This window comes from Seriola lalandi, unplaced genomic scaffold (assembly GCF_002814215.2).
Source record: "Seriola lalandi dorsalis isolate HSWRI2012SDOR001 ecotype SW California unplaced genomic scaffold, Sedor1 jcf7180002054585, whole genome shotgun sequence".
NCBI lineage: Eukaryota > Metazoa > Chordata > Actinopteri > Carangiformes > Carangidae > Seriola > Seriola lalandi.
This window is the reverse complement of record NW_019525138.1, coordinates 2,914,298-2,940,271: the sequence shown is the minus strand read 5'-3', so window position 1 is coordinate 2,940,271 and position 25,974 is coordinate 2,914,298. Positions and strand designations below refer to the sequence as shown.

Here is a 25,974-nt window from a genome sequence, read left to right as displayed (position 1 = left end):
ATTTAACACAGCATATTGTTGGATCTGGTAGGGACGCGTTTGGTTATTTAGTATGATTTATTTTCATGTCTAAAAATCATAAATTATTTACTAAGAAATGATTAATGATCATTATTAAAGTTATTCATATTAATTAATTAATAATATGGGGCACCACCATCACTAACCAAACCAGGTTGCAGTCTCACGACCTAAATAGTTCATTTAAAGTAGCTGACCTCCTGGGGTCAATGACTGCAAGAGACTAAACAAGGTCACGTTGGCACTCTGACTCTCTCAGTCAGCCACAGGTCACAATAAGCATGCACCATAATGACTAAAGACTTCTCTTTAACTACAATAATGTTCACAATCATCAATAAACTTAAGCACAGTCCAGATTAATAACACTATTCTACCAATCATCCAACTAACTAAGCACACAGAAAACACAGCAATACAGAAAACATTCAGATGGGGGGTGTGTGTGTGTGTATACGTGATCTGAAAGATGACGTCACGTGAGCCAAAATGGCGGAAGGGGTTTGTCTTGGCTAGACAACAAGCAGCACCGACTAGCGGTTGGAGCTCTTGTGCTCACCCAACTTAAAATCCTCCCCTCCACCCTTGAACCTGCAATCCTGATGTTTCTCACCGAGATTGTTTAGTGTTAAACTACTGCAGTTTATCTACAGCTGAACACCTAACTTTAAATTGAAGTGTTGAACCGAGAGATATCAGCCATCATTTCACACCATCAAGAAAAATAATCATCAGACAGGGAGAGAAAATCACAAGCAGCACATCTGCTGTTTGGACAATTCCTGACAAATCAATCCAGCTGTCATTCTGAAAAGATGAAGCCACCAATTCTCACCTGTATTCAACCTCTGAAATAAAACGCTTCAATATACTCTCCTCCAGCAGCAGCAGCACAAGATCACAACTGATGCATGATGAGTGAAATCTGTTATGTTTCATTCAATAGTCTCTAATTCCCCTGGAAAAGTCACTGACTAAGGCTCTGAGCTCCTTCCCTCCTCTATAGCAGTGATTAGCACCATTTAACATGTCACGTAATGCCTATAATGACACTTTTCAATAACAGAATCACTGCTGTGAAGTCAAGTCGCTTCATACAGAGGTATTGTTGAGGCCCATTGTGGGATTTTTTACATGTTAAAATCCAGCCTTCACTGAACTGTCAGTTCTTGTACTTGTTTCAAATGGATTTAATGAAGGACACTTTGTGTCAGACCAAAGTTCACTGCTGCTGAATATGACAAACACCCTCTTTAACATCCAGTGGAAGTTGTCTCTGGTGTTAAGCTGCTGCCAGGAACGTTAGTGTGTTGACTTTGGTTCATCTGTGATCAGATTTATGTCACAGTTTATATCAGATTAATGTCCCTTGTTTGCAATTAAACAAAAGTCCATGTTACTGCAGGCGGTGGTGATGTATGCAAGAACATTAAAATATAATGGGAATTTAACATTTAAAGGTGACTTACAGTTTCTGGCCACTAGTGATGCTATGGAGCTGGTCTGTTTTATTTGAATGACTTATCTATTTGTATTTTAATTCATAAGATATATTTTTTTTAATTTATTTTTTTGTTTGTTTTAATTGATTATACTGAGTATCACTGTTTTGTGTTTTGTTTTAAACATTTGCTTCATGTATTTACATTGAGATATTTAAGGACCTGGTCACATGACTCATCTTCAGGGTTATATCTTTTCTCATATTGTCACATATGTGAAGCTGCAGTATTAAGCTCTTAAAAGACTGTACAAATATGACTATTTAAGCTCTCCACTGCAGTAAGAAAAAGGGTTATGAGGCAGAAAAGTGACAGCAGATATGAAAATGAAGCAGCTTCATATCTGGATTGAAATCAGAATTCACTTGCCTGAGGGCCTGAGGATCTGAGGACTGCAGGAGAGATTGACTCTGGCTGCTTTCAGGTCAGAGAGATGAGTTAATGGTCTCCTTGTGACTGAGCTGTTTATCTCGTCTCTTCTAGGATCCTGGAGCTGCAGGAGAAAGGCGACCTGGACATCATGAAGCAGAAGTGGTGGCCTCGCACGGGCCGCTGCGACCTCAACAGCCACGCCGGCGCCCACCCGGACGGCCGCTCCCTCAAGCTGCACAGCTTCGCCGGCGTCTTCTGCATCCTGGCCGCCGGCCTGCTGCTGGCCTGCCTGGTGGCCGGGCTGGAGGCTTGGTGGAACAGCAACCGCTGCCGCCAGGAGCAGCCCAAAGAGGTGACCGAGCACAGGGCCCGGCGGACGGGCCAGTGGGGGGAGGACACTGCCACACTCTACTTTAAGGATCCAGCCGCAGACGCGAGCCCCGACTTAGTGGAGCTCCAGTACACCCAGCTGTAGAGGAGAGAGGGTTAGGAACTAGAGTTAGAGCTGGAGAGCTGGGGGACAGAGGGTGGTGAGGCAGGACAGAGTAGGTAGATGTGCTCTGTGCCACATCAGCCCAGGCCACTGATTGAAATCAAATTTGGTCTCTTATTATTACCCCCCTTCCATTTTTTCTTTTATCCGTCCATCGCTTCCACCCACCTCGTCCTACACTGACAGAGCTCATGTGTTTTTGTATGAAACCACACGACGCACACAGCGCACTCCACTCGACCATCACCTTTACTAATCCGCCCATGAACCACCCGGGAGCCGTTTTCTTGGCCTTGACGCAAACACTCGAGGCCTTACGAGCAAACAGTTTGGAATGAGCCCAGCAAGTCAGGATCTGGCTATTGGCATGTCCTGCATGTTTCCCAGCAAAACCCTCCTCTACAACAGCTGAGTGCACCCGCAGACTTTAATGATTAATTCCCACAGCGCCGGCTCCGTAACCATTCAAGTGCTTGGTATTGAATTATTGTTATAAACTCATTTTCTACAGTGAAGCTTTGGTAATTTCCTGCACCCAAGGGTTCTGCAAAGAGATTATAATTAGCAGGCGGGAGAGAGACGGATAACAGACACACTTTCTTAACACTTTTGGACATTTTCCATTTCAGTGTGAAATCCTTATGAGACATCAAGAGACACAAAGAGTCATTTATCATGTCCAAGAGAACTTAAAGTGCAGCTCACCCTGGGTTCAAACATTCACAGTGACATTATCACAGTGGGTCACAATCATCTGCTGTTGTTGCTAATAGATACTCCAGCTTTACTGAATAAAAACCATACAGCATCCGATTGCTCGATCACTCTCTGAATGTTACACACACCTCTGTAACTCCTCAGCTAACAGCTCCACCTTCACAGGGTTTACAGAGAAGCAGCGGATTAAACATTCATGCTCTCTAATAAATGTTAATAAGCACTGACAACAACATCTGCACTAAACTGATGTTTTTAGTGCAGATAAATCAACTCCTATAATTATATTCTACTGATTTATCACCGAGTTGTTAGGGAGAGTTGTTACACCTCAGAGGAAGACACTGTTTAACTGATCTGGGGTCAGGTTGTGTCTCAGTATTAGACTAAATACTCATTTAACCAGGTTTAAGGTGTGTGGAGAACTTGTTTCAATAAGAGTATGGAAACATGTTGACAAGTGATTTGGCTTAGCTAAGATAATTTCAACTCATATTCACTCCTAATTAATTAATTTGTAAAATGTGACATGAACCGTCAGAAAGTCCTGCATTTCATTCATGTATGTGCATCATAAAATAACTTATATATATATATATATAATCTGTGATTTACAGGCGTACTCACTTTAAATGTAAATAGACTGTATATATATATATTTTATTTCTTACTTTCTCCTGAGACTGATGAGACCTAAATTTCATTGACATTGACATTTTTTCATTATTCCCTGGTTTATTCTGAACAATATAATTAAGCCTAAAGTCAATTAGATAATAGAATCAGCAGTTGGTGACATTTATTTCAGACAGAGTGACATTGAGTTGGTCAGGTTCCTGTAGCTGGTTCCATTTTGGATCTGAAGTGAACCTTTTATCTTGTAAACAGCGCAGTGTGCATGTTACTGTAACAGTGTTTAGCTTGGAACTGAGACATAGACTCAACATTTACTTCTCCAAAGATTCATTAAGCTCCGCTTCAACACAAACTGACCTCAGACCTGCCTCCACACAACAACATTCACCTGCCGTGCCAAACACAGACACACACTGTGAATGTGACCAGGATTCAGGATTTAGTCATGTGACAGGAGACAAACTGACAGAGCAGCTATGATGTGGATCCATAAACTAAAGTGTGAGCAGACAGTTCACGTTGGGTGAGTCGCCCTGTAGCAATAAGATTTGTCCCGTCCAGTCCATAACTCCTGGTTCTATCACTGTTTCACGTCTTATTGCAAATTATATGTCAATGTGGACACCCGTGTTATCTATCTCCTCTCCTTCTCTCCATCTATCCTCTTCATTTTTATTTACACTTGACTGTCTATGATCTCGTGCAGGTTACTAAGGATTACAGACTGGCAAGGGTTTCTGGTCCATTGACATATAATGACATTACAACTGCTTCATCGGAGGGGAGGAGGGACATTTGGACAGACAGAGAGAGAGGCTGGGATGAAGCAGAAGCTATTGACACAGGTCAGAATAGACCTCCTATACAACTATCAAAATAAAGACACACAAAAAAAAAAAAAACAACATCTGTGCCTTCGCCAAGGTCCTTCTGTTTGTTTGATTCATTTCTAAATTTATAACAGAGCAAAAAGTTTCCTCATGCTGGTTTTTCTGTGGCGCAAGTTCTGGAAATAATTCTTTAATTTGTTCTCCATAGATAAATGTATGCAATGTCCTATGAGTGATAATGGTGATACACATCTTATCTCCAGAAAACATTACGACTAATGTCATCTACTCATTTCTATTCCATTACAACCATAAACTAAACTAATGATCACATGCCAAAGTTTTATTTTTGTCCCTTCAAACTAAAACTTTTTAACAGGTGGTGTTTTACTTCACAACTTCAATCAGAAGTTTTGTTTGTCAAAATTTCTGGCTCATTGAATCGTCCTCTGATAAACTGCCAAAGCTAAATATCAGTTTCTTTATCAGAGAATTAAGCAGTAAATAATTTCCAGAACCAGACGTTTCAGCTTTAGACAAAGGAGGAAAAAAACTGGCCCGAAATGACTTTAGTTTGATGTTAATTGCAGTTTGTGAACGACACAATATTTCAAGTTGTAACTGATGCCTGGACCTGGCTGCTCCGTCACATTCACACATAACACCGTCAGTAGAAACACTCCTGGTTCTTCTAGTGCCTTTCTGTTTTATATTTTGGACATCTTTAACTGTGTGAACGCATTTCATTAAGGGCTGACCGCTAACCTCACCTTTACCTGTCCTAGGCCTGTTGAACAACCAGCTCAGTGCCTTTCAATACACACCAAATGTAAACTAAAGGTACTTCATTGAGATATGTGCTAGTATTATCTCTGAATACCAGTATTCTTCTATTCATAGAGTAAAAACGGCGTCAGTGAACTCAGACTTACACAGTGCTAGTCAGGAGTTTCTGATATATGATCAGAGAAGTTGCAGCAAAGTTATCCAAACAAATCTGAGTGTACAAATATTTCTCATTGGCAGAGTTGCTCTCGAAGCAGAAATCAGAGTGTGATCGTTTTGTAATACAATCCACAATAGATTGGGATTAGATTTGGATAAATGGCAAATTAGCTTTGCAGAGCCAGAGAAGAAAAGCATCCAATCAACTGGAAACTGAATCAAGAGGAGTATGAGGAGAATTCAGATGTGTTGTGACCTGCTGCCTTCACGAACCTGCAAAAGATCTTAAACTGTTAAAATCAAACTGCACGGCCTTATCTGCACCACAGGTTCATCCAGAAATGGATTCAGTGGATAATTTCATCTCAACATGCAGGACGACCTAATGTTGATGTGTGACTGACTGAGTAGTGATTAACATGATTAACAGCATATTGAGCTGGTACAAACCACAATGACAGACACAGAAAATGAAGCTAACGGCTAAGCTAACAGCAGCGTTGCCACCACTTTGCCTCAGACTTAAATATCTCAGCAACTGTCAGGTGGATTGACATGAAATTAGTTTCAGACGTTCATGTTCCCCTTAGGATGAACTGTAATAATTCCGCTAACTTTCATCTAGTGCCATCATCAGGCCACATTTTAATTAGTCCAATACTTTATGACCAAGTACCTGCAAAACTAATGACATCACACTCAGCCTCAGGCTACATCCTCACTAACACGTTTGTCTTATAATGCCGTTTTGGCCTGACGACAAGCTAGAACTGTTACTTGTTACACTTGAAAGGAACACAAGATTAAGGCGTCATGGCAGAAAACAGACTTGGAAATTGTTGTTTTCATCCAGAGTCATGTGATAGGAGGACTACGAATCAGAGAAGGTTGTGACTGATAGGAGCCAATCAAAGAGCGGTAGTCTGTGTCATTGTTTCCAAACGTCTCAGTTTCTGCCCATCTAGACTAAAATTCATGGCAAAAGTGATGTGTTTTAAAACTAAAAGGTATTAGTGTGGATGTAGCCTCAGTACTGTGCAGAAAATGTGCTGACGTTAGCATTTAGCTCAGAGTATCACTGTGCTTCTGACTGCAGCTGTAATGATGCTGGGAGCTACGCAGGCTAACTGACTAGCTTTATAGTATCACCAGTGGCCTTCTTTCCAGGTTAAAACCAAAACTAGACTGTATTGCTATGTAAGGACCAGCTTCAGTCACTAATGTGCAAGGCGACGACTGCCACTGAGAAATGACCAGTTTACACAGTTGAAGTCAGCATCATCATCATCAGTGGTCACAGGGAGGATACATGTCCTGTTCAGGCAAGGTCACTGCTCATGAGACTTTAACTGCCACTCGTGTCCCAGTGAGAGACGCTGACATCAAACGCCTCTGTGCTAAAAGGCTTTAAATGTTTCAGAGAGCCACTTGAATCATAATGAAGTAGAAACAACTAGAAACTGTTCTTATCACACTCGAGCAAAGCCCACTCCACAGTTGCAGTATTTGCAAAGTAGCAGGAGAGAGTGATTTACGCCCCCCGCCCACCCCCACCCCCCCACTGGGAGCACTCATTAAAAGAGCTGTTTGTTTTCAAAATTAATAGAGGCTTTCATACGGCTGTTGTTTTCTTCCCCTCCACTTACATCACTGGTCTGTCTTTAACGACCGGCTGAGGTTTAATCCCAGCCATTTATTTATTTAGGCGAGCTGCCAGTTTGACACCACTGAAAACATATTTTAATGAGGTGCCAGTCCGCTGAAACAATAACCTGTGCTGAGATGTTTTAATTGGCTTTGAGAACAGCTCTCTGAGACTGGAGAGGGATCATTCAGAGCCTCTGGGTAAACACACTTTGTGTTTACATGTTCCTTTAAGGTCTGAACAGAGGAGGAAGCTCTCAGGCTGTGTTAGCTGTTAGCATCACAGGCACGTGTCCCAGGAAGTGCTCTCACTACCGCTCTACCTCAATATGAATCAACACTGAAGGCATTTTCATCTTAAGAGCAAACGCTTTGCTCATGATAACTGCCTCACATATAAACTTCTACTAAATCGAGCAATATAATATATATGTTTTTAAATGAATGAAAACATTCAAAAAGGAAAAGATACAACAGTTGGATGAAGTAAAGTTATAATCCTTAAAATTTCAGTCCTGTGGGATTTGGCGACACCTGTGGTGACTGGTGGTAACAGCAGGGGCAGTTAAACACCACAGATCTCAGAGTTACAGCTTCTTTACAACAGGAGGAACAAGTAGTCTTGCCTAGTGGTTTTACACATTTTCAGAGAGCAGTAGCAGTCAGGGCTAACCTACGGTTCCTTCACAATAAAATCCACCCCATGTTTCACCAGTGCAACGCTTTCAATGTGAAGCAGTAGCTGTAGAAAATGATGGGTTTGAATTAGATGTTAATCAGTACATATATATCAGTGGATTTTAAATTACAAACCTTTATATTCAAATACACACAGGCATCATTTCCTTTGGATCCCTCGGGATTCGCTGTGTGGTGATTAAAATCCTGCTCGGGAAAATCAAACTCATCAGAAATGTAGTTTGATATAATGAAAATCTTAAGGATTATAACTTTAACATGTAAAAGAAAAATCCAAATCAACGCAGAGTTTTCTGTAGTTGTATCTTCGGGGGCGGGGCAGGGCGGGGTGGGGTGGGGGTTGCACGACTTCAGCATTAGTAAAATCCTGATAACACTGCAACATGAGTGAATATGTGTGTGGTATTAATATACAGTGTAACTGTGTCGTGTGCATTGTTGTGAATATCACTTGTGTCACTGTGACGAGTTACTGTGACTAATATCATTGTACCTGAGTTAAAGTGAACACAATGCTGGAGCCAAGTTCAGGGACGCTCACTGACGCTGTGTTCGTTGTAAAGTGACTGGCTGCACTGACACACAGACACACACACACTCTCACAATCACACACACAGACATGTCGAGAATCTGGATCCAGAGCCAGAGCCTCACTTGATATGCGAGTCACGCCTCCCGTCTCTCTCTTTACCCCTTGTCCTCTACCTTCCCATGACCCAGTGTACTGAAGCAGACCTGCGGTTCAACAGGGAAACACTCAAGTGTCTATTAATGCCTAACAAGTATGCACAGCTGCAGTCGGCAAGAGATGCAGCGTCAGCCGATGCTTTGATTAAATTGGTCTGATAGGAAACCAATTCTCCGATCCTCTGGCACAGAGTGTACCAGCTCCAAGGGCAGCGAGGAAAAAAAACATACACCACAGAGAGGAGGGAAAACACAGCTGAACATGTTTTCAGTTTCAGTTGAGTATTCTGGAGAGTAACGCTGAGGTGTGAAGTTCCACCCACAAATATTACTCTTATTGCCTTGAGCAGCATCCAGATCCAAATTAAGTCCAGAAACAAATCAATCACTCTCAGTCCATCACACGCCATGACCATCTTCAAGAAACCACAGCCGCCAACAGCTTTACAACAAACCTCCTTCAGTCAGTTTGGCTCCAGGATTGTTTTTCTCCAGACATCAAACCTTTAATACTCACTGGCCAAGTTTGATTTCAAAGTGCATGTACCAATTGGTTTCTGTGGCCTCAGTTTCCCACTGGGCTCAAACCAAACGAGGGTCTGTCTGTCAGCTGACCAGCTGACGTCAGTCCACCAATTCAAAACAAAGGCCACGTCCAAACATTATGACAGGTTGAGAATGCATGGAGCACCAGCAGACCTGAACCAGTCTGAGAAACCGGCCCATCGCCAATCTCAGCCTCTGTGTCCCTCCTCCCTCCTCTCCTCCCTCCCCCTGTCTCTCCTCTGTCCTCCTCCACCCCCCACTCCTCCTCTTATAGGACAAGGAGGTGAATCTGGAACAGGTGCATCGTCGTATGAACAGTCTTTTGGACGAGGACTTGGCCCACAAGCAGATCCCCGGCCCCTCTATCGAGATCTCTGCGCTGGACATCGGCAGCATGCAGCCCAGCCAGGCCTCTCTAGTGGCGGGGCCGGAGTCCGTGCGGGACTACCCGCCCTCGGGCCTCGCTGTGACCACCTTCCTCCCCGGGGAGGGGGGACCGCCTCCTCCTCTTCCCCACCCTCACCATGGGGGGACCCTAGGCAGGACGCTACCCCCGTCCCAGGGCCCTGGCAGCACCACATTGCCCCCACACCACCCGCTCAGCAGCACCAGCCTCAGCGGCACCATGCAGTGCAAACACAGGGCCCCCAACGGGGGGCTCTTCCGGCAGAGCCCTGGCAAGACACCCATGCCAATGTCCTACCAGGCAGTCTCCGCAGGACCCATACCAGAAGCCATTGAGGCCACCCACAGTACATCCATATAGTGATAGGAGGGGGGTGAGGGTGGGGTCAAACTGCATCTATGATGAGTCGCTCTCTGGACTCCAGTCCAGGTCTGGGTGTGGTCTAGATGTTAGGTGGGTCGGGGATCTCTAGAGGAAAATTATTATAGAAGGAAAAAAAAAAAAAACATAATGTACAAAGTAAAAAGATTTTATATCTCACTACCTGTTCAGAAAAGCCGATGTTACAAAAAAAACACAAAAAAAAAACGGGGGGAGGCGGGCGGGTTGGCGGGTGTAATTTTTCTCTTGTACATACGTGTAAATACCAAGAGAACGAAGTGAGGTTAAAGTGTATTTTGAATATTCTCAATTTTTGAAGTTGAGTTATAAAAAACAAACAAAACGAGATAAAAAAAAATATATATCTACATTGATGAAAACGTTATGACTGTTTGAATGGCTTTGTAAATTTTGTTCAATATGAAACAATGACGCGAAATTCATTGTGATTGTTTTCTAAGTGCCGAAATTAAACGATGTCTCTCCACAACTCATCGATGTAAGCGACTACCCATGATGCACCGCTGTAGGGACATTTTAGTGTTGGACACCTACTGTTATGCACCTCTGTACCAACCCTATATATATCTTCAGCATTGGACGAAAATAATCACAATTTTTTTTTTTCATTTGTATTGAATATATAATATACATTGTTCTTTTCCAACCAAAAGTCTACATTCATTTTCTTACTTCAACTGTAAATGGTGTATCATTCAACAGTGGGGGGAGGGGGGAGGGAGAGGGGGGGCACAAGTGGATTTTTATCTGGTTCATATTTTACACACAGCTGAGTGGTTTGTTTTTATAGTAGCTTTTTATTTGGCACCAGTACTGTCCGGGTGAGGAGGGAAGACAGAACGAGGGGGGAGGAGGGGGAGAGTGTTAGTCTGCGATCACACCTGCTGTTGGTCTTTGGTCCAAACAGCCAATCAAGTGACACTGGACGAATATGAATAGTATAGATGTAGATGTACCGGTCCCAGATACAAATTTACCGTACATCTGTTAAGTCTTTGACGCCAAATCAACATCAGTGGTCTAATCCACACCAGGAGCCAGATGTATAAAAACTCGGTGTAGATTCATTACTAAAACTATGTGTACGCACACAACCAGAAATATACATACACATTCTTTTCATCGGAATCTGTGCGTAAGCGTGGTTCAGCTTTATAAATCTCACTCACGTGTACAAGCCTCATTTCCACTCCCACAATTAGCCATAAAGGGATGAAGACTCTCCCTCAATCAGTTTGTCTCCGCCACAAGTGATCAGACACAGAGAAGGAAGACGAGGAAGAAGAAGAATTTCACTGATTGTGAAACTGAGGTAAAAACCTTCATCAGTTTGCTTTAGTACAATCACTGTAATGTAAAGTCCTGTTTCACTCTGAACTTCACTTATTGGGACTAGAGAGTCTTAATGAGGCTCCAGGGGCTGTAACACTGTGATCAGTGAATATTCAAATACTATCAAACAGTTACAGAATGACTCACAATAAATAATGAGTATATTAAATGATGCTGAGGGAAGCATTGAGCACAAACACAATTATTTCTGTATATGGATTGTAAGATTATAACGATGATAATGAATGAAGCTCCGTGAAGTTGGTTTTATTTTACGTTAAATTAACTGTCCCGGCTTATTTATATTTTCACTTATTTCACTATTTTCAATCACTTTGGAAAACAGTGTGTTCGCATGGTCAAAGGAATGTGTGAGGTGTCACATTCTGTCTTTTTAACGAGCAATTTATGAGCGGGAAATGGCGTACGCATCATTTATGCATCTGGCCCCAGGGCTTGTATTTGATTGGTGTCCATTACTATGAGCAATACAGCCTCACTGCCACACAAAGATCCAACGCCTTCATGTTTTCTGGTGGCTTTCTTTTCTCATGATGAATCATCAAATCATGGTTCACAAGTTGAATCTGAAACAACTCCAGATGCTTTGGTTGGCTTTTGATTGACAACTAGTTGCTGGTTCCAACAACATTTAACCATAATCCCTTGTGTTTCTGTGTCATTTTCAATGGGACCAGCTCTTGAATTTTGAGGCTTGAGAACCTGGTGTGAACGCAGCCTGACAGTCTCTGGATTTCTTTTTGTTTGTTATATTTAACCTGAAGAAGAAAGAAAACTATCAGCTATATAGATATGTCTTTAATTTTTGATACTAGAGAACTTAAATGTCAAACACTTGTATACAGGTTTTTTCTCCTGCAAAGCAGTACAGTTATTTTAATCAGACAGAGAGAGAGAGAGAGGCCTCATATTCCCACAAGTCACTCCTAATGAGATCCATTATCACCTGCGGTGATGACAGAGAGCGTCGTTATCCGAAGTGCAATCAGAGGCTGGTGATGGTGGAGATTTGTGCAGGTGCCATACCTCAACTGCTTGTAATATAGAAGGGATCTGATTATGTTTGCTAAACACTAGATTGTTTTTCTCTATGGAATACTGTATGATGAACCTTTATGGAAAACTATTTTCAACAGGAAATATAAAACCCACACACGATACCCCTCCTTTTGCTATCATAAGTGCAATTACTGTGCATTTATGGGCCTAATGAGTTTTGACTTCATTTTCATTTAGCAGATATTGGCGGTTTGGAAACACATTGATCACACACAGTATAGCGTTCGGGAGGCGAACAGCCAGACCCCAAACAGAAGCAGACAGTAAGCTCACCTTTCAAGGGTTTCTGTTCTGAAACGTCTCAAGTTTAACATCAGAGGAGGAAACTGAACGACCTTCACTTGTCAGAACGAAGGGTTTTACTCCTACAACTCAATCTGAAGACAGGAAAACAAACAATCTTATTGGTAATGTGTCATCAGTGCTAAATAATCTGAATTCCCAACAATATAAACAAATCAACATTTCTAACTGTATTGCCAAACAAGAACAAGAACGGCTACGTTGAACAAAGAAGCAAAAGCAAGACTGCGTTCAATCTGCGTTTTTTTTTTTTTTAAAGATCTAATGTGTTTGTTTGCTTTTGAACTCGTCCCTATCTACAGTCTCCGTAGCGACAGGTCAGGGGAGGATCGTGTTTATGGCAAATAAACTACAGTCAAGAAATGTTTAAGATTACTCAGCTAAAGCACTTGGTTTGGGTTAATCAGGGTTTGCACAGTTGTTGAGCTCAGCACTCCATGTGTTACTTTGTGATTCAGTCACGTAGCATTTCCTACACAAACCTCAGGGGAGACGTACGAGTGGAACCGAGAAACACGCCAGAGCACTCGACAGCTCAGTCTATAGAAATATTAGAATTTAGGCCACTCTGCGTCCAACTGATCAGAAAACGACAGGAAAAGATGCAGAAAGCTAAAACTATCATTCTACACTCTGTTTGCCAAAGTTTTTTAAAGCTTTGTTAAATTTTTGAAACACTAAGGTGACACAGACAGATAATGCGAGTTGATGCCATGAGTCTGTTTGAATCTGTTTTTCTTGTCTATTTACATTGTAGTTCTACGATTAACCAGATGTTGATCTCACCATTTTACATGGCTCAGAGTTGATAGCGTATTGTTTGACGCAATGTACTACCAAGTCTATGAGATTGTGAAAATTTCAGTTAATTCATTGGCCTATTGTTTATCATCTCCAGCATTAAGTCTCTGTCAGAATCTCTTCTGTGGTTTGTGTCTCAATGTTCACTCTTGCCTTTGAACTATAGATCAGAGTTAATATTAATTTTTAACACTTGAAGTTAAATGAATTTTCTGGCTTCACCTCTGCAGAGAAGAAAAAGTCGTTTCCGAGTTAGAGACTTAATCAGCTGTCCTGCTTTTCAAAGTAAAGGTTCTTCTGCTGAACATTAACTGGAGTGATTTTTTAAAGGAAAAAAAAACAAAAAAACATCTTTGATGGATTTTCTCTTCAGGCTTGAGGCACTAAACTAGAAAATCTGAAATGATGTGCAGACTTGCTGTACACGTTGTCCTCATGATGGAGGTGGAATCAATAATGGATCAGAGCTTCCACCTGATTTCATGGATGGACAGAGCTGCTCTTAGTCTGTGAGAAACCATGAAGTCCAGTGGAGAGTCTGTGCAGGAGGTTAAAGGTCATATTATAAGGTAATAGTCATATTTTTAGTTTTTCCTAGGCTTCCGTAGGGAACCAATAAATCTTGGGGTAACATATGGAGTTCTGAGGTCAGAGTAGGGTATGGTTTAGGTTACACAACTAAAAGACTTGGTTAAGGTCAGGTAGGTAGGTAGGTACAGTTAATAGTCATGACGGGACAAACTGGTCTGCTGCGAGAAAGTGGGATGTGCTACATACCACCTCCACTTCACTATCTTCCACCTCCCGACATAAAGAACACACTGATCCTTTGTTTGCCCTGAATGCTGGCATTGGATGTAAATCACAAGATGCTAAATTGTCCAACATGGAATTATTTCTTACGGGGCTGATGTAAAACCAAGATTCACTCAGTTCCCTAAAGCGATAAAATCAGTCCAGTCTGTTGATTGTAGGAACAGCGTTGTTTTAGGATGCATCGATATTAAATGAATGAAAACGTCTTAGCCAAGGTTTAATGTGTAACTGTGGATCCAGATGTTGAACATGTGGTGTTTGCCACACAGCAGAAACGGCATATCATTTTAAGAATCGTTAATATATATCATCTCTGACAAAAAGCTAATGTCCACTTCCTGTGTGAAAACAGACTCTCCAGTTACATGACATCAAATCTACCGTGTGTTTCACTCTGTCTGAAAATGGACAAGCAAAAGAAGAGCAGAGGTCAGAGGTCAGACTTCAGTGTGTTGGAGGGTGTTTAGTGTCTGCTGGATCATCAACTCATGTGTGAACAGACGCTACATGGATGTTTTCTGTGTCAGTAGTTGCTCTTGTGAACCGACTCGCTTTCCACACTGTGCTCCACAACACGACTGACGGACTGAGAGCCAGGACCCTGAGGTTCTGACTGGTCTGAGGTTCTTACTGGTCTGTGTGCCGGGGCGGCTCCGTGTGTCACCCCTTTACGTTGAAACTCCAGCGCCCCGTCAAGAGGATGAAAACATGAACTGTCATAGCATATAGTCTGTCACAGTACATCTAAGGGAGACCCTTATTTTATTTATGAATATGCTGCTTGGAGTTTCTTAATCTTTAATAAAGAAATATGATTTACACATTTGTTTCTAATGTTGTGTCAATGATGACAGGAAGTCCTGTTTTTATGGTTTTGAAATTCTGCATCAGATACTTAATTATTCTGTAATTCTGGACGTTAATAAATAAAAATGTGGTGAGGTTAGAACTAGTGGTGGAAGTACTCTGATCCTTCACTGAAGTTAAAGTAGCAATACCACAGTTTTGGAGTAACGCTAACCTCCTGAGTGAACCCAAGTACAGTACTTGAGTAAAGGTACTTAGCTGTAGCTGCTTTTTAATTACTTCATATACAGTTAGATGGTTTAGCCCAGAGGTTCCAAACCTAGGGGTTGGGGGCCTCCAAAGGCTGTACGAAGCACATGTCCCTCTGAAATGTAGTGGATTAAAAGTATAAAGTATCATAAAATGGAAATAGTCAAGTTGGGTACAGGTACTTCAAACTGTACAGTACAGTTCAGTACTTGAGTAAATGTACGTCGTTACCTTTTACCACAAATAAAATTCAAGCCCACTAATTTTCTTTTTTAGTTTTACAACTATCACCAGGTGTCATATCACTGGGCCAGTTGATCAACAATATTTGTGCTATAATCAATAGAATAAAGTAATTATCAATAATTTCATAACTGTCTTTATTAAACAGATAATCGTTATGAATATAATGTCAGAAAAGAAATGGAATCTTCAGATGTCTTGTTTTGTCCAACCAACAGTTCAAACTCAAATATCTTCAGCTTACAATTAAATAAACAGTGTCGTCTGCATATAAATTAGTAGTGACAAACCCAAATCTTTTTGAACTCTGAACTTTATCTGGTAGTAAAATAATGGTTAGTGAACTGTTCAACTGTCTATTAGCTTCACACAGGTTTCAGCACCAGTTACTCAAATTCCTTCCTTCTGTTTGCCCATTAGTTATGCATGAAGTCTCTGATCACACAGGTATACTTTTCTCATAAATTAATTTTATGAAATTATTCAAAGCACACTGGTTCCTTCAAAAGTAAATCTTAAAAAATTGTTGGACAAATATTCTCAGTTTTCAGTTAATTCATTGGCCTGTTGTGTAATATCTCCAGCATTAAGTCTTTGTCAGAATCTCTTCTGTGATTTGTGTCTCAATGTTCAGTCTTGCGTTTGAACTATAAATCAGAGTTAATATTAATTTTTAACTAATATTTAAATGAAGAGATTAAGGAGAATTTTCTGGCATCACCTCTGCAGAGAAGAAAAGTTGTTTCCGAGTTAGAGACTTCTCTAATCAGCTGTCCTGCTTGTCAAAGTAAAGCTTCTTCTGCTGAACATTAACTGGAGTGATTGCACACTCAGCAGCCAGGCAGCCGTTTGGTTTCACATTGATTTTCTTGAATCCAAATGAACGTTTTTTTGGAGAAAAAAAACCATCTTTGATGGATTTTCTCTTCAGGCTCGAGGCACTAAACTAGAAAATCTGAAATGATGTGCAGACTTTTGATATTCGCTGTACAGGTCGTCCACATGATGGAGGTGGAATCAATAATGGATCAGAGCTTCCAACTGATTTCATGGACGGACAGAGCTGCTCTTAGTCTGTGAGAAACCATGAAGTCCAGTGGAGAGTCTGTGCAGGAGGTTAAAGGTCAAATCAGATCAGTGAATCAAAGCCTCTCTGTTCGCTCGTGTCTAAATGTTGCAGCTCAACATCGTCCTGAAAACCCAGATTCAAACTCAGTGGGAGTCAAAACAGCAACGACCACAGCTGCAGTTCTTCTGACGGCCTCTAGATGTTGCTTCAGTAAATACATCAAAACCTGAATAAATTACACACATTTAAAAAGTTATATTTGTCAAATTAAGTTTGGTTGTCAGAAGTGTTTTTCACATTTTCTAAATTAATCAATGAATAATTAATTTTTTTGTTTATGTTAGGGACAAGGCAATTTAACATAGTTTTAAAACAGGGTATGAAACTAATGTGTTGCAGAGAGTTTATAGAGCAAGAGTTAATAGCTATTAATAATTCTCGACTCCTGTGTAAAAATCTTATCTACAACATTAACATTAACATGACATTAAATATCTTGTTTTGTTTGACCATGAGTCCAGAATATTCAATTTACTATCATGAAAGACCATGAAAACAGCAAAGAACATAAAAAACCTGCTGAACTATAGGGTTGAAAACTTGTGATTTTTTAATTATTTTCTCAATTAAACAATTAGCTGCTTTGTCTATAAAATATTGAAAAACTGAAAATTTAGTGATTATGTATTTAAATAACTTGTTTTATTTAACCAACAGTCACAACCGCAGGGACATTCATTTTATACGATAGTGAAAAACCTGATGTTTGAGAAGCTGGAACCAGAAAAACATCATTAAAAGAGTTGCTAATTAATCTCCTGTGGACAGAGTTTGGGAGTTGTACTATGTTGCCGTTAAAGTAACTGCAGCTCGACACCATCCTGTCCTTCAGCTCATTGCCGCGGTGAGAGTGAATATGAGGTGATGTTCTCAGTGCTTTATACACCTGGTGTATTCTGCTGTGGAATCACATCATTACCTCAGTACATATAGCACTGCTACACAACACTGAGCTGGTGACAGAGTGTCCTGCAAGGGGGTAGGTGGGGTGGGGTGGGGGGGCATTTGAATCCTTGTGCTTTTCACAGCTTCTCCCCTCTGTCTCCCTCTCTGCTGCTTCCTGCCGTCGGCGCACCTGGCAGAAAACATCCTCTGCTCTGTCAATTAGGGGGAAGATTTAGTGTGACGCACTGGGAGGAGGATTTGAACCGACACACTGGGACGTGCAGGATGTCAGCTGTCCCCTGGTTTTAAACTCATCCGCTCTACTTTTCGCTGTCACTGCTCTGAGGGCCCGGATCGACAGACAGCCGGACGGCTGAGCCGACTAAATGGTGACATGGCCGCCTGGTCTGCAGAGAGACTAACCAGCCAAAGGGAAGGATATGTGAGTGGTGAACTGGCACAGCGCCTGGTTTGCGGCGGGGTTCGTTGAGTGGTCGATCAAATGACGAAGTGACGGGCGACACCAGAGCTGAGAGACGGGTTTGGATGAGCTCCTGCTCTGCTGGCTTGCTCAGTGAAAGCCAGGCGGATGGATGGATGGATGGGTGGATGGGTGGATGGATGGATGGATGGATGGGTGGATGGATGGATGGATGGATGGGTGGGTGGGTGGATGGATGGATGGATGGGTGGATGGATGGATGGATGGAAATCCTTGTCTGATCGACTGAAGCCCAATTCCATAAATCCAGATTTATTGTCTTTAAATCCAGTGAGGAGTCGTCATGAAGAACAAGCAGATTGAAGTTTTAGTTGTTAACGATATCATCATCATAACAAAATAGTATAGTCATAAATGTTGTTTCACTAAATCCCCTCCCATTGTGTAAAGCACTAAAAATGTATTTTCCTTACTTAACAAATGTATAGAAATGTCAGGAAACTAGAAACTTATGTCTGAATATTATTTATTCTGATCTCTTGCTCAGCTCATTATTTCTATTTAATTATTATTTTTAATGGCTCAATTTTCTCTATTTGTATTTTCTTTCCTGTTTTTTTATTTCAAGATTTCAATCCTGTTTGCTTTGTGTCTGTGGTTAAAGAGGATTTATCCGCCACGTGTTATAAATAAAGTTAGTTTAAAAAAAAAAAAAAGCTCAATGTAAGTGCAGTCAGATACTTCTCCTGAGTCCTTATGATACATAATGCATTCACATATACACCTGTGAACGCTCTTGTAATCATACTGAGTGAACCTGAAGAAGCCGCAGGGGAAACCCATTGTTCGCTCTCAATAAAAGTCACAGGAAGTCTTCTCAGTGTGCAGAGATTATTTTTGACTTTTCAACTGCAGCCTCAGATTCTCCCAAAGACAAAGCGACAATGAGAGGGAAGTGAGGAGCAGTCTTTTCCGATAGAAGCCAAACCTTTCTCAGCCCTGTGGCAGAGCCCAACTCAGATATACATGGATTATCTGCTTTCATTGTACTACTTAAGTTTCAGAGCACTCAGAGCTGTTCGAGTGTTTATATGACACTTTCCTCCTCCTCCTCCCTGCTGCTGAGTTGTGCCTTCTGGATAAAACACCTCATTACACACTTTACCTCCAGCAGCTGGAAGAAATAAAAGCCAATATGAATGTGGGAGTCCAGTTGTGCTGGGCAGTTATGGGCCATTATATAGTAACAGGCTGAGCTGCTGTCACACAGGGAGACGGGTCAGTGTCTGTAAATCAAACATCGGGCAGTGTGAAGCCGGCGCCGTTATGTTAACATAGCAGAGCCGCGCATATGAAATACATAGCAGAGTCTGAAGGCACGCAGGCATGAAATGAAGCCGGGCCAACACCATAAATATGTAGATTCACTGAGAAGAGCTGCACAAGTCCTGCTATCACTGCACTTACCGAGGAGATGGAGCTAGGGAGGACAAATTTAAGTTGCTATAAGCTCTGATGACAAGTTTGCAGGATGTTCTCTATTAGCACTAATGTGTACCTCTCATATATTATCATTAGATTCAAGTCACAGAAGTCAGCATCTGTTTTTCTAAAGCCTGATCAAAGACACTTCGGTTTATCTGGGTCCAACTCAAGGATCTGAGCCAGAACTTTTGCTACCGGACCACAAGGAAACGTTTGGGCAAACATTAACTGAACAAAAATGGCTGCAATTACGTTAAACTTCACTCCTAAAGATAATACTACATAATAATTCAACTGAAGTAGATCTTCAGTATGTGAAGTAACCGGTCTGCCTTCACCTGGTTTCAATATAGAAAACATTTAACTGTGTGTTTTCTTCAGGTAGCTGGTAACTACAGTGAAATGCAGACAAGATAAAATGAAAGTTAATTCAAGATAAAAATGACCCCCAGAGCACAACAAAGGCTCTTTAACTTTTATGTGGCAGTGACAATGCGACTGTGTTCGAAGTGTATGATGCATCAGCAAAATAAAAGTGTTTTATCGGGTGTATTTATCTTTATATATTTATGTTCCTTTTTCAAACATCTGCTGAAGATTTTATTTGTATCTGAGTGTTGCTAGTTTGTGCTCTGATGGCTTATAAGAATTGTCATGTCTGCAGCTCGTGAACACTGGATGTTATCGTATTGTTGTGTAAATGTCTGGCTGCTTTGTGTGTCTGTGTAATTTCAGCTGCCTGCTGTGTGTTTGTGTTTATTTACTTTTTTATTTTCTTACATCACACCTGTCATGCAGTGGATTCATGTGTTCTTTTATTGTGTGGAAAAACATCGTAACAGTGTAGAAAACAGATGATAAATAACAAGAAAGTGTTTCATGTGGAGTTCACCGTGTGTCCAGCAGAGAGCGCTGACAAGGTTGATTTTCACACAGTCAAATGTTCCACTCAGTATCTTAGTTACAATTCTTTAAAATCCAAGTTTAGAGGTTTTGTCTTAAACATGTTTGTGTGGTGAAATAATTATATTCTCTCTCAGGTTCGGTGTGAACGTGTTGTGGGTTTTTTCAGATTTATAAAAACTTGAGCTTGACTTCAATATAAGGATAACGCACGTTGTCTTTGTATAATATTGAAAATAAACCCTATGCTACTGAAAACCTTCTGATAAATGAAAACACTGAACATATGGAATTTAAATATTAATAACACAATATACAACTATGGATTTAATAATTTATGTCCATTAACTGAGTGGTTTAATTTTTGCTGCCAGGCAACAGCCAAGAACTGCTGTATATTAATTGATAATGAAACAAATTACTATATTTATTTATTGTGATAATAGAAGACGTGTTAAATATTTCCGTTCTTTGCAGCTCTCTGTCTCATGATTGACGGAGCTGTTAGAAGAATAGAGACTGTTTTTTTAAGTATATTTTTTGGGGCTTTTTATGCCTTTATGATAGCACAACAGAGAGAGACAGAGAGAGGGGGAATGATGCAGTAAAGGCCGTCTGATCCGGGATTCAAACCGGGGCCGACTGCAGCAAGGACTGTAGCCTCTACATATGGGGCGCCTGCTTAACCCACTACGCCACACGACGCCCCGGAATACAGACTGTTTGAGGCCTAAATGATGACTCCTGGCTCTAGCCCACACACACGCGCGCGCACACACACTTGGACGCCACACCATCGCTCGGACGCCACACCATCACTCATGCAGGAGGGGGATTTCCAACAGGGAAGAAGTAATTTCATGTTCTCACCGCCTCTTCCTTCCTGCTCTTGTTTTTCTCTCTACATCTCTTCTCTGCCCTCCGTCAGTCTGTCTCTATCCCGCCATCTCCTCCTCTCTCACCACTGCTGCCCTCTGCACACGCCGATCCTCCACCCAATTCACACAGAGGTTGGAGAAAGAAAGCTCAGGAGGAAGCGGCTGCAGGAGCTCCTTCTGGGAGCATGAAAAAGCTGCAGTGCTTCACAGGGTGACATCACATTAGCACTCTCTGGTCACTCAAATAAAAAGGATCATCCTCTGCGGAGCAGGACTGTGGCCAAGGAATTTTAGAAGCCACGAACCATTTCTACGCTGATGACACCATTTTTTAAGCATGTTCCAGGTTAACGACTTCCGAGCTTTCACGTCATTGAGGTAGTTGTGAGGTCACAGTGCTGGTGATTTCAGGATTACAATACAACACCATATCCATTAAACTGAACAACATCTGGCTGATGTGAGACGTTCACATCTGTTTGGACATGGTTTGGTCATAATGATTTGGATGTCGACATCAACGATTTACACTTCGGAGAGTCATAATCACTTACCAGATTACTCTGATATATACGGTGGCCTTGAGAGCTCAACTTAAGAATACACAGGTAAACAGACAAAACAAAACAAATTATTAAAAAAATATCTTTTTCAACATGTCATGCAAATGCTCACAACACAACGCAAGTGTTTCCAGGGGACACTAAAAAGCGATGAAAGTGGCCGGGACGTACTTGTTGTTCAATACTTGGAGACTTTTGAAATTAAAAGCACTGCACAACAAGTGCTCATGAATGTATTATAGTACATGTATTATTCACGTAGATATGATATGAACAAGGTGTTACTGTCAGTGAGGGGCAGCTTTGTCATGGTGGTCAGCTCCATCACAATATAATAATTGTTATTAATGTTTGACTATAAAATGATACCAAACATTTTTAAAACACTTCATTCTTTGACAGTCGTGAGTCCGTTTGACAAACACACAGGTCAGCTGAGCTTTTATAAATGTTAATAATATACAATTTGCACCTAAACTAGAGACACCACTTATATACAGTATAATCAATACTATCACGTTGTTCATTTTGGGTCTTCAAGTGTTTTTAAAGTTTAAAGAAGCATCTAATATGACAGAACACTAGCCCCTCTACAAACAGGACATGTTTTTCTACATAATATTTGACTATATGATCATTAATAAGGAACTTGTTGGTTATTTTTTCATTTTAATCCCATTTTATCCTTCAGTGACTGTATTTTGCTGTTTCTAGTTCTATGATTGTTTTTTTGATCAATGTCAAATGTTTTACTGACTGTTTGGATAAAGTGTTATTATCTTCGTTCATAGTTTTACTGTTTGTATTTGTTGTTATTTTGTTTTTGTCTTTATTTATTATTATTTTGCATTATGATGTCATGTCTGCTTGATAGTGGTTGATCCAGATAAAATAAAAATAAAAAAACATTGAGTGCACTGACATGGAGCCGATTAGTTTGTGTTCCAGAGTGAAAAATCACTTGACCCTTTAAAATCCTGAGAGCAGACAGAGATCTGTTAAACTTCTGTCAGTCCTTCACACATTTATCCACTAAAGTCCATCCTGTTTCATCAATGTTATACAACGCTCACACAAATAATCTAAAGACTCTGTCCGGTTCTATTTGTAGCTGCCAAAACCCAGATCTATCTGCACCACTGGAGCCCGGTCGGAGCCGTGTACCACCTGGATGTTCTCCTAAATCCCATTCTTCAAACGGATTACATCGTCCAATCCCAGGAAGCCACCTCCAACCGAACAAATCCTCAAAGGAGACATTCACCACACGCTGATGTAACCGTGCCTCATACTATTACACCACTGCTGGAGCTGCACAACTCTGCCAAGGGAAAAAAAAAAAACATGCAAAACATATTTAGCAGCTTCTTTTTTGCTGAATGCTGCGATTTGAATGAGCTGAGGTGTCTGCGTCGCACTTATCTCTCAGCTCTGATGAAAGGAGGAAACGATGAGTCCAAGAGTTTTTGTTATTTTGGTAAGAATGAACGATTATCGCTGACAGTTTAATTTTTGGTTCAAAGCTTCTATCTTGCTATGTAGCTTATCTTGTTTAAGAACGTGTCAGACATCTTCTCCACACTGATTTGCAGAGAGCCGGCCTGGATGCTGAGAGTTGTGTGTCTGTCACTGTGTTCACACATGAAGTGTGAAGCGGGCGATGAGAGTTTTTCACCACCATCATAATAAGCAACTCGACTTCATCATTGCTCGTCCTCACCCTGTGGCCTCACGTGTGATGGTGCTCTGCTGGTGCAGCCGGAGAAAGGTTTCAGTTCACACAGGCAGCGTAAGGAGTTCATTTACAGTCCCTCAGCTGCAGACAGAAAAACAGGTCTTATCGAAGAGACAGGCTGTAAGTGTATTAGAGCTGAAACTATCTGAATGATGTTGAATGATCAATTCATTGTTTGAATTAATTCTGGGAAATAAAGATGGCGTCTTTAATGTGAACATCTATTTTATATTGTTAGTTGAATATCTTTGTGTTTGAGACTGTTGGTTGGATAAAACTAGCAGATTCATGACATCACGTTGGTTTCTAAGCATACTTCAGCATACTGATCTCTTCCTTTCTTAATTTGCTGCTAATCCAAACTGTAAATTCACTATAATGCACATTTTCACAACAACATGAGCTCCATCAGTTCCTGTCATTCTGCCATTTTTTGAGAGCTATTGTCAAAGAACTCAACACCGCCAGCACCTCAGGATCCCTCGTGTTCCCTGTGGCCTTAATAATAAATAAACAATGACTATTAGATCAGTCCACTTCCTTTGGCTGAGGTGTTGTATAGCTTGATGGCAGTGGGAACAAACACTGATACGTACGGTTCAGTTTGTTCAGTTGCACCTGTAACCACACCCACAAGTGACATCAGAGTGCACTGACACACCCTAATGTACATGTTTATCACCGCAGTAAGGTCAGCAGGTAAACCAGATTCCTCTTTAAATAAACGGAGGTTGACTTTCACAAACTGCCTGATGCAGTTTTTTAGAGAAAAAAATAAACTCAGCGACCATGGAGTTGGAAATTGCTGAGAAACAATGGAGATATTTAAATGTTAGCCTCGTCAGTCCTGTGTGAGAGTGGGCGTATCCCTGAGGTTATCGGGCGGGCAGCTGCCAGCACAAGCGTCTGGTTGAATCAGGGCCCCCACATCTCCAGGAGCCTCATCAGAGCTCGTCTCCCTCCCACTAAAGCGTGAGTCACGTCCCAGCGTCAGCCCTCATCTCCCACTGTAGGCTGGAAAACTTCACCTCCAACACATTGAATCAAATCTCCCTCCTGTTGTTCGCACTGATCAAACATGTGTCATTAGCATTCTGTGTGCGAGTTAGCATCGGAGCTAAACGCCTTTTGTCCCGGACTCATCCTCACTGACGTTGAACTCACCCAGAGAGACCGAAGCCCCCGTCTGCACTGAAGCATTTAATATCAGAGCTCGATAATGACAAGGTAATTTTAAGGTAATGTCGGAGTAATTACAAAGGGAATAATTAGGTGATGTATGATAACAATGAGAATATGTAGGTCATTCTTTTTCTACACTTTCTGAACAAGGTAATTATGGGGAAAACATATCAGGGAACTGAGACGAGAGACGTCTCTAATAAAGAAGTTAAGGTTTCAAGGTTCAGCTTTTTTGCAATTAAGACACTTGTGGCCTCCTCCATACTGCGCGCGCACACACACACACACACACACACACATAGCAAACATTCTAATATTTTAAATTAGAGCAGAAGAAAACAATAAAATTCAGACTCTTTCACTTTATTGTGTTGCAGAATTGTTTTTCTTCTTCTCAGTGACAAAGTGAAAAACGTTTTTGGATATTTTTTGCAAATTTATTCAAACTTAAAAATCCTTCAGATGTATTTAGACCGTGGCGGGAGTCCACCTGTGAGGCTTCAGGGTTCTCAGGAGCAGCGTAGCCTCAATAACAGAAGTGGAAGACGTTTGGAACCACCAGAGAACCACCAGAGGCCACCAGAGAACCACCAGAGAACCAACAGAGGCCACCAGAGAACCACCAGAGAACCAACAGAGAACCACCAGAGGCCACCAGAGAACCACCAGAGAACCAACAGAGGCCACCAGGGAACCAACAGAGAACCAACAGAGGCCACCAGAGAACCACCAGAGAGCCACCAGAGGCCACCAGAGAACCACCAGAGGCCACCAGAGAACCACCAGAGAACCACCAGAGGCCACCAGAGGCCACCAGAGAACCACCAGAGACCATCAGAGAACCACCAGAGAACCACCAGAGGCCACCAGAGAACCACCAGAGACCATCAGAGAACCACCAGAGAACCACCAGAGAACCAACAGAGACCACCAGGCCAAACGGAGTGACCAGACAAAAATGACTCATGGTCAGGGAGGTCAGTCTACAACCCTTTTTAAAGAAGAAAAAGGGGGATTAACACCATTTACACTGCCAGCTGACTCTTTCTTTCTGTTCAGACTGAGGACACAAACAGCATTGTGGGGGCAGGGGAGAAAAAACAAGTTGCTAGCCTCCGTGCTGGTTGTTGGTCCTGTAAAAGTGTTGGATCCTCCATATGAGACGCTTCAATCAGTGTTTTTAAAACCTACTTAAGGGCTGCAGCTCACCCTTTCATATGGGAACAGAGTGTAACCGTGG

At 41.5% G+C, this 25,974-nt stretch overlaps 1 protein-coding gene across 1 annotated transcript in view; it reads left to right on the top strand.

Annotated features, from left to right (window-relative positions):
- grid1b (glutamate receptor, ionotropic, delta 1b) overlaps positions 1 to 15,054 on the top strand; it is a 177,100-nt gene extending 162,046 nt beyond the window's left edge. Inside the window, exons 14-15 of the mRNA XM_023418838.2 lie at positions 2,007 to 2,247; positions 9,368 to 15,054. Of these exons, the coding sequence (XP_023274606.1) occupies positions 2,007 to 2,247; positions 9,368 to 9,859 (733 nt within the window). The 3' untranslated portion in view covers positions 9,860 to 15,054. The remainder of the gene's footprint in view (positions 1 to 2,006; positions 2,248 to 9,367) is intronic.
- Positions 15,055 to 25,974: the final 10,920 nt, after the last annotated feature.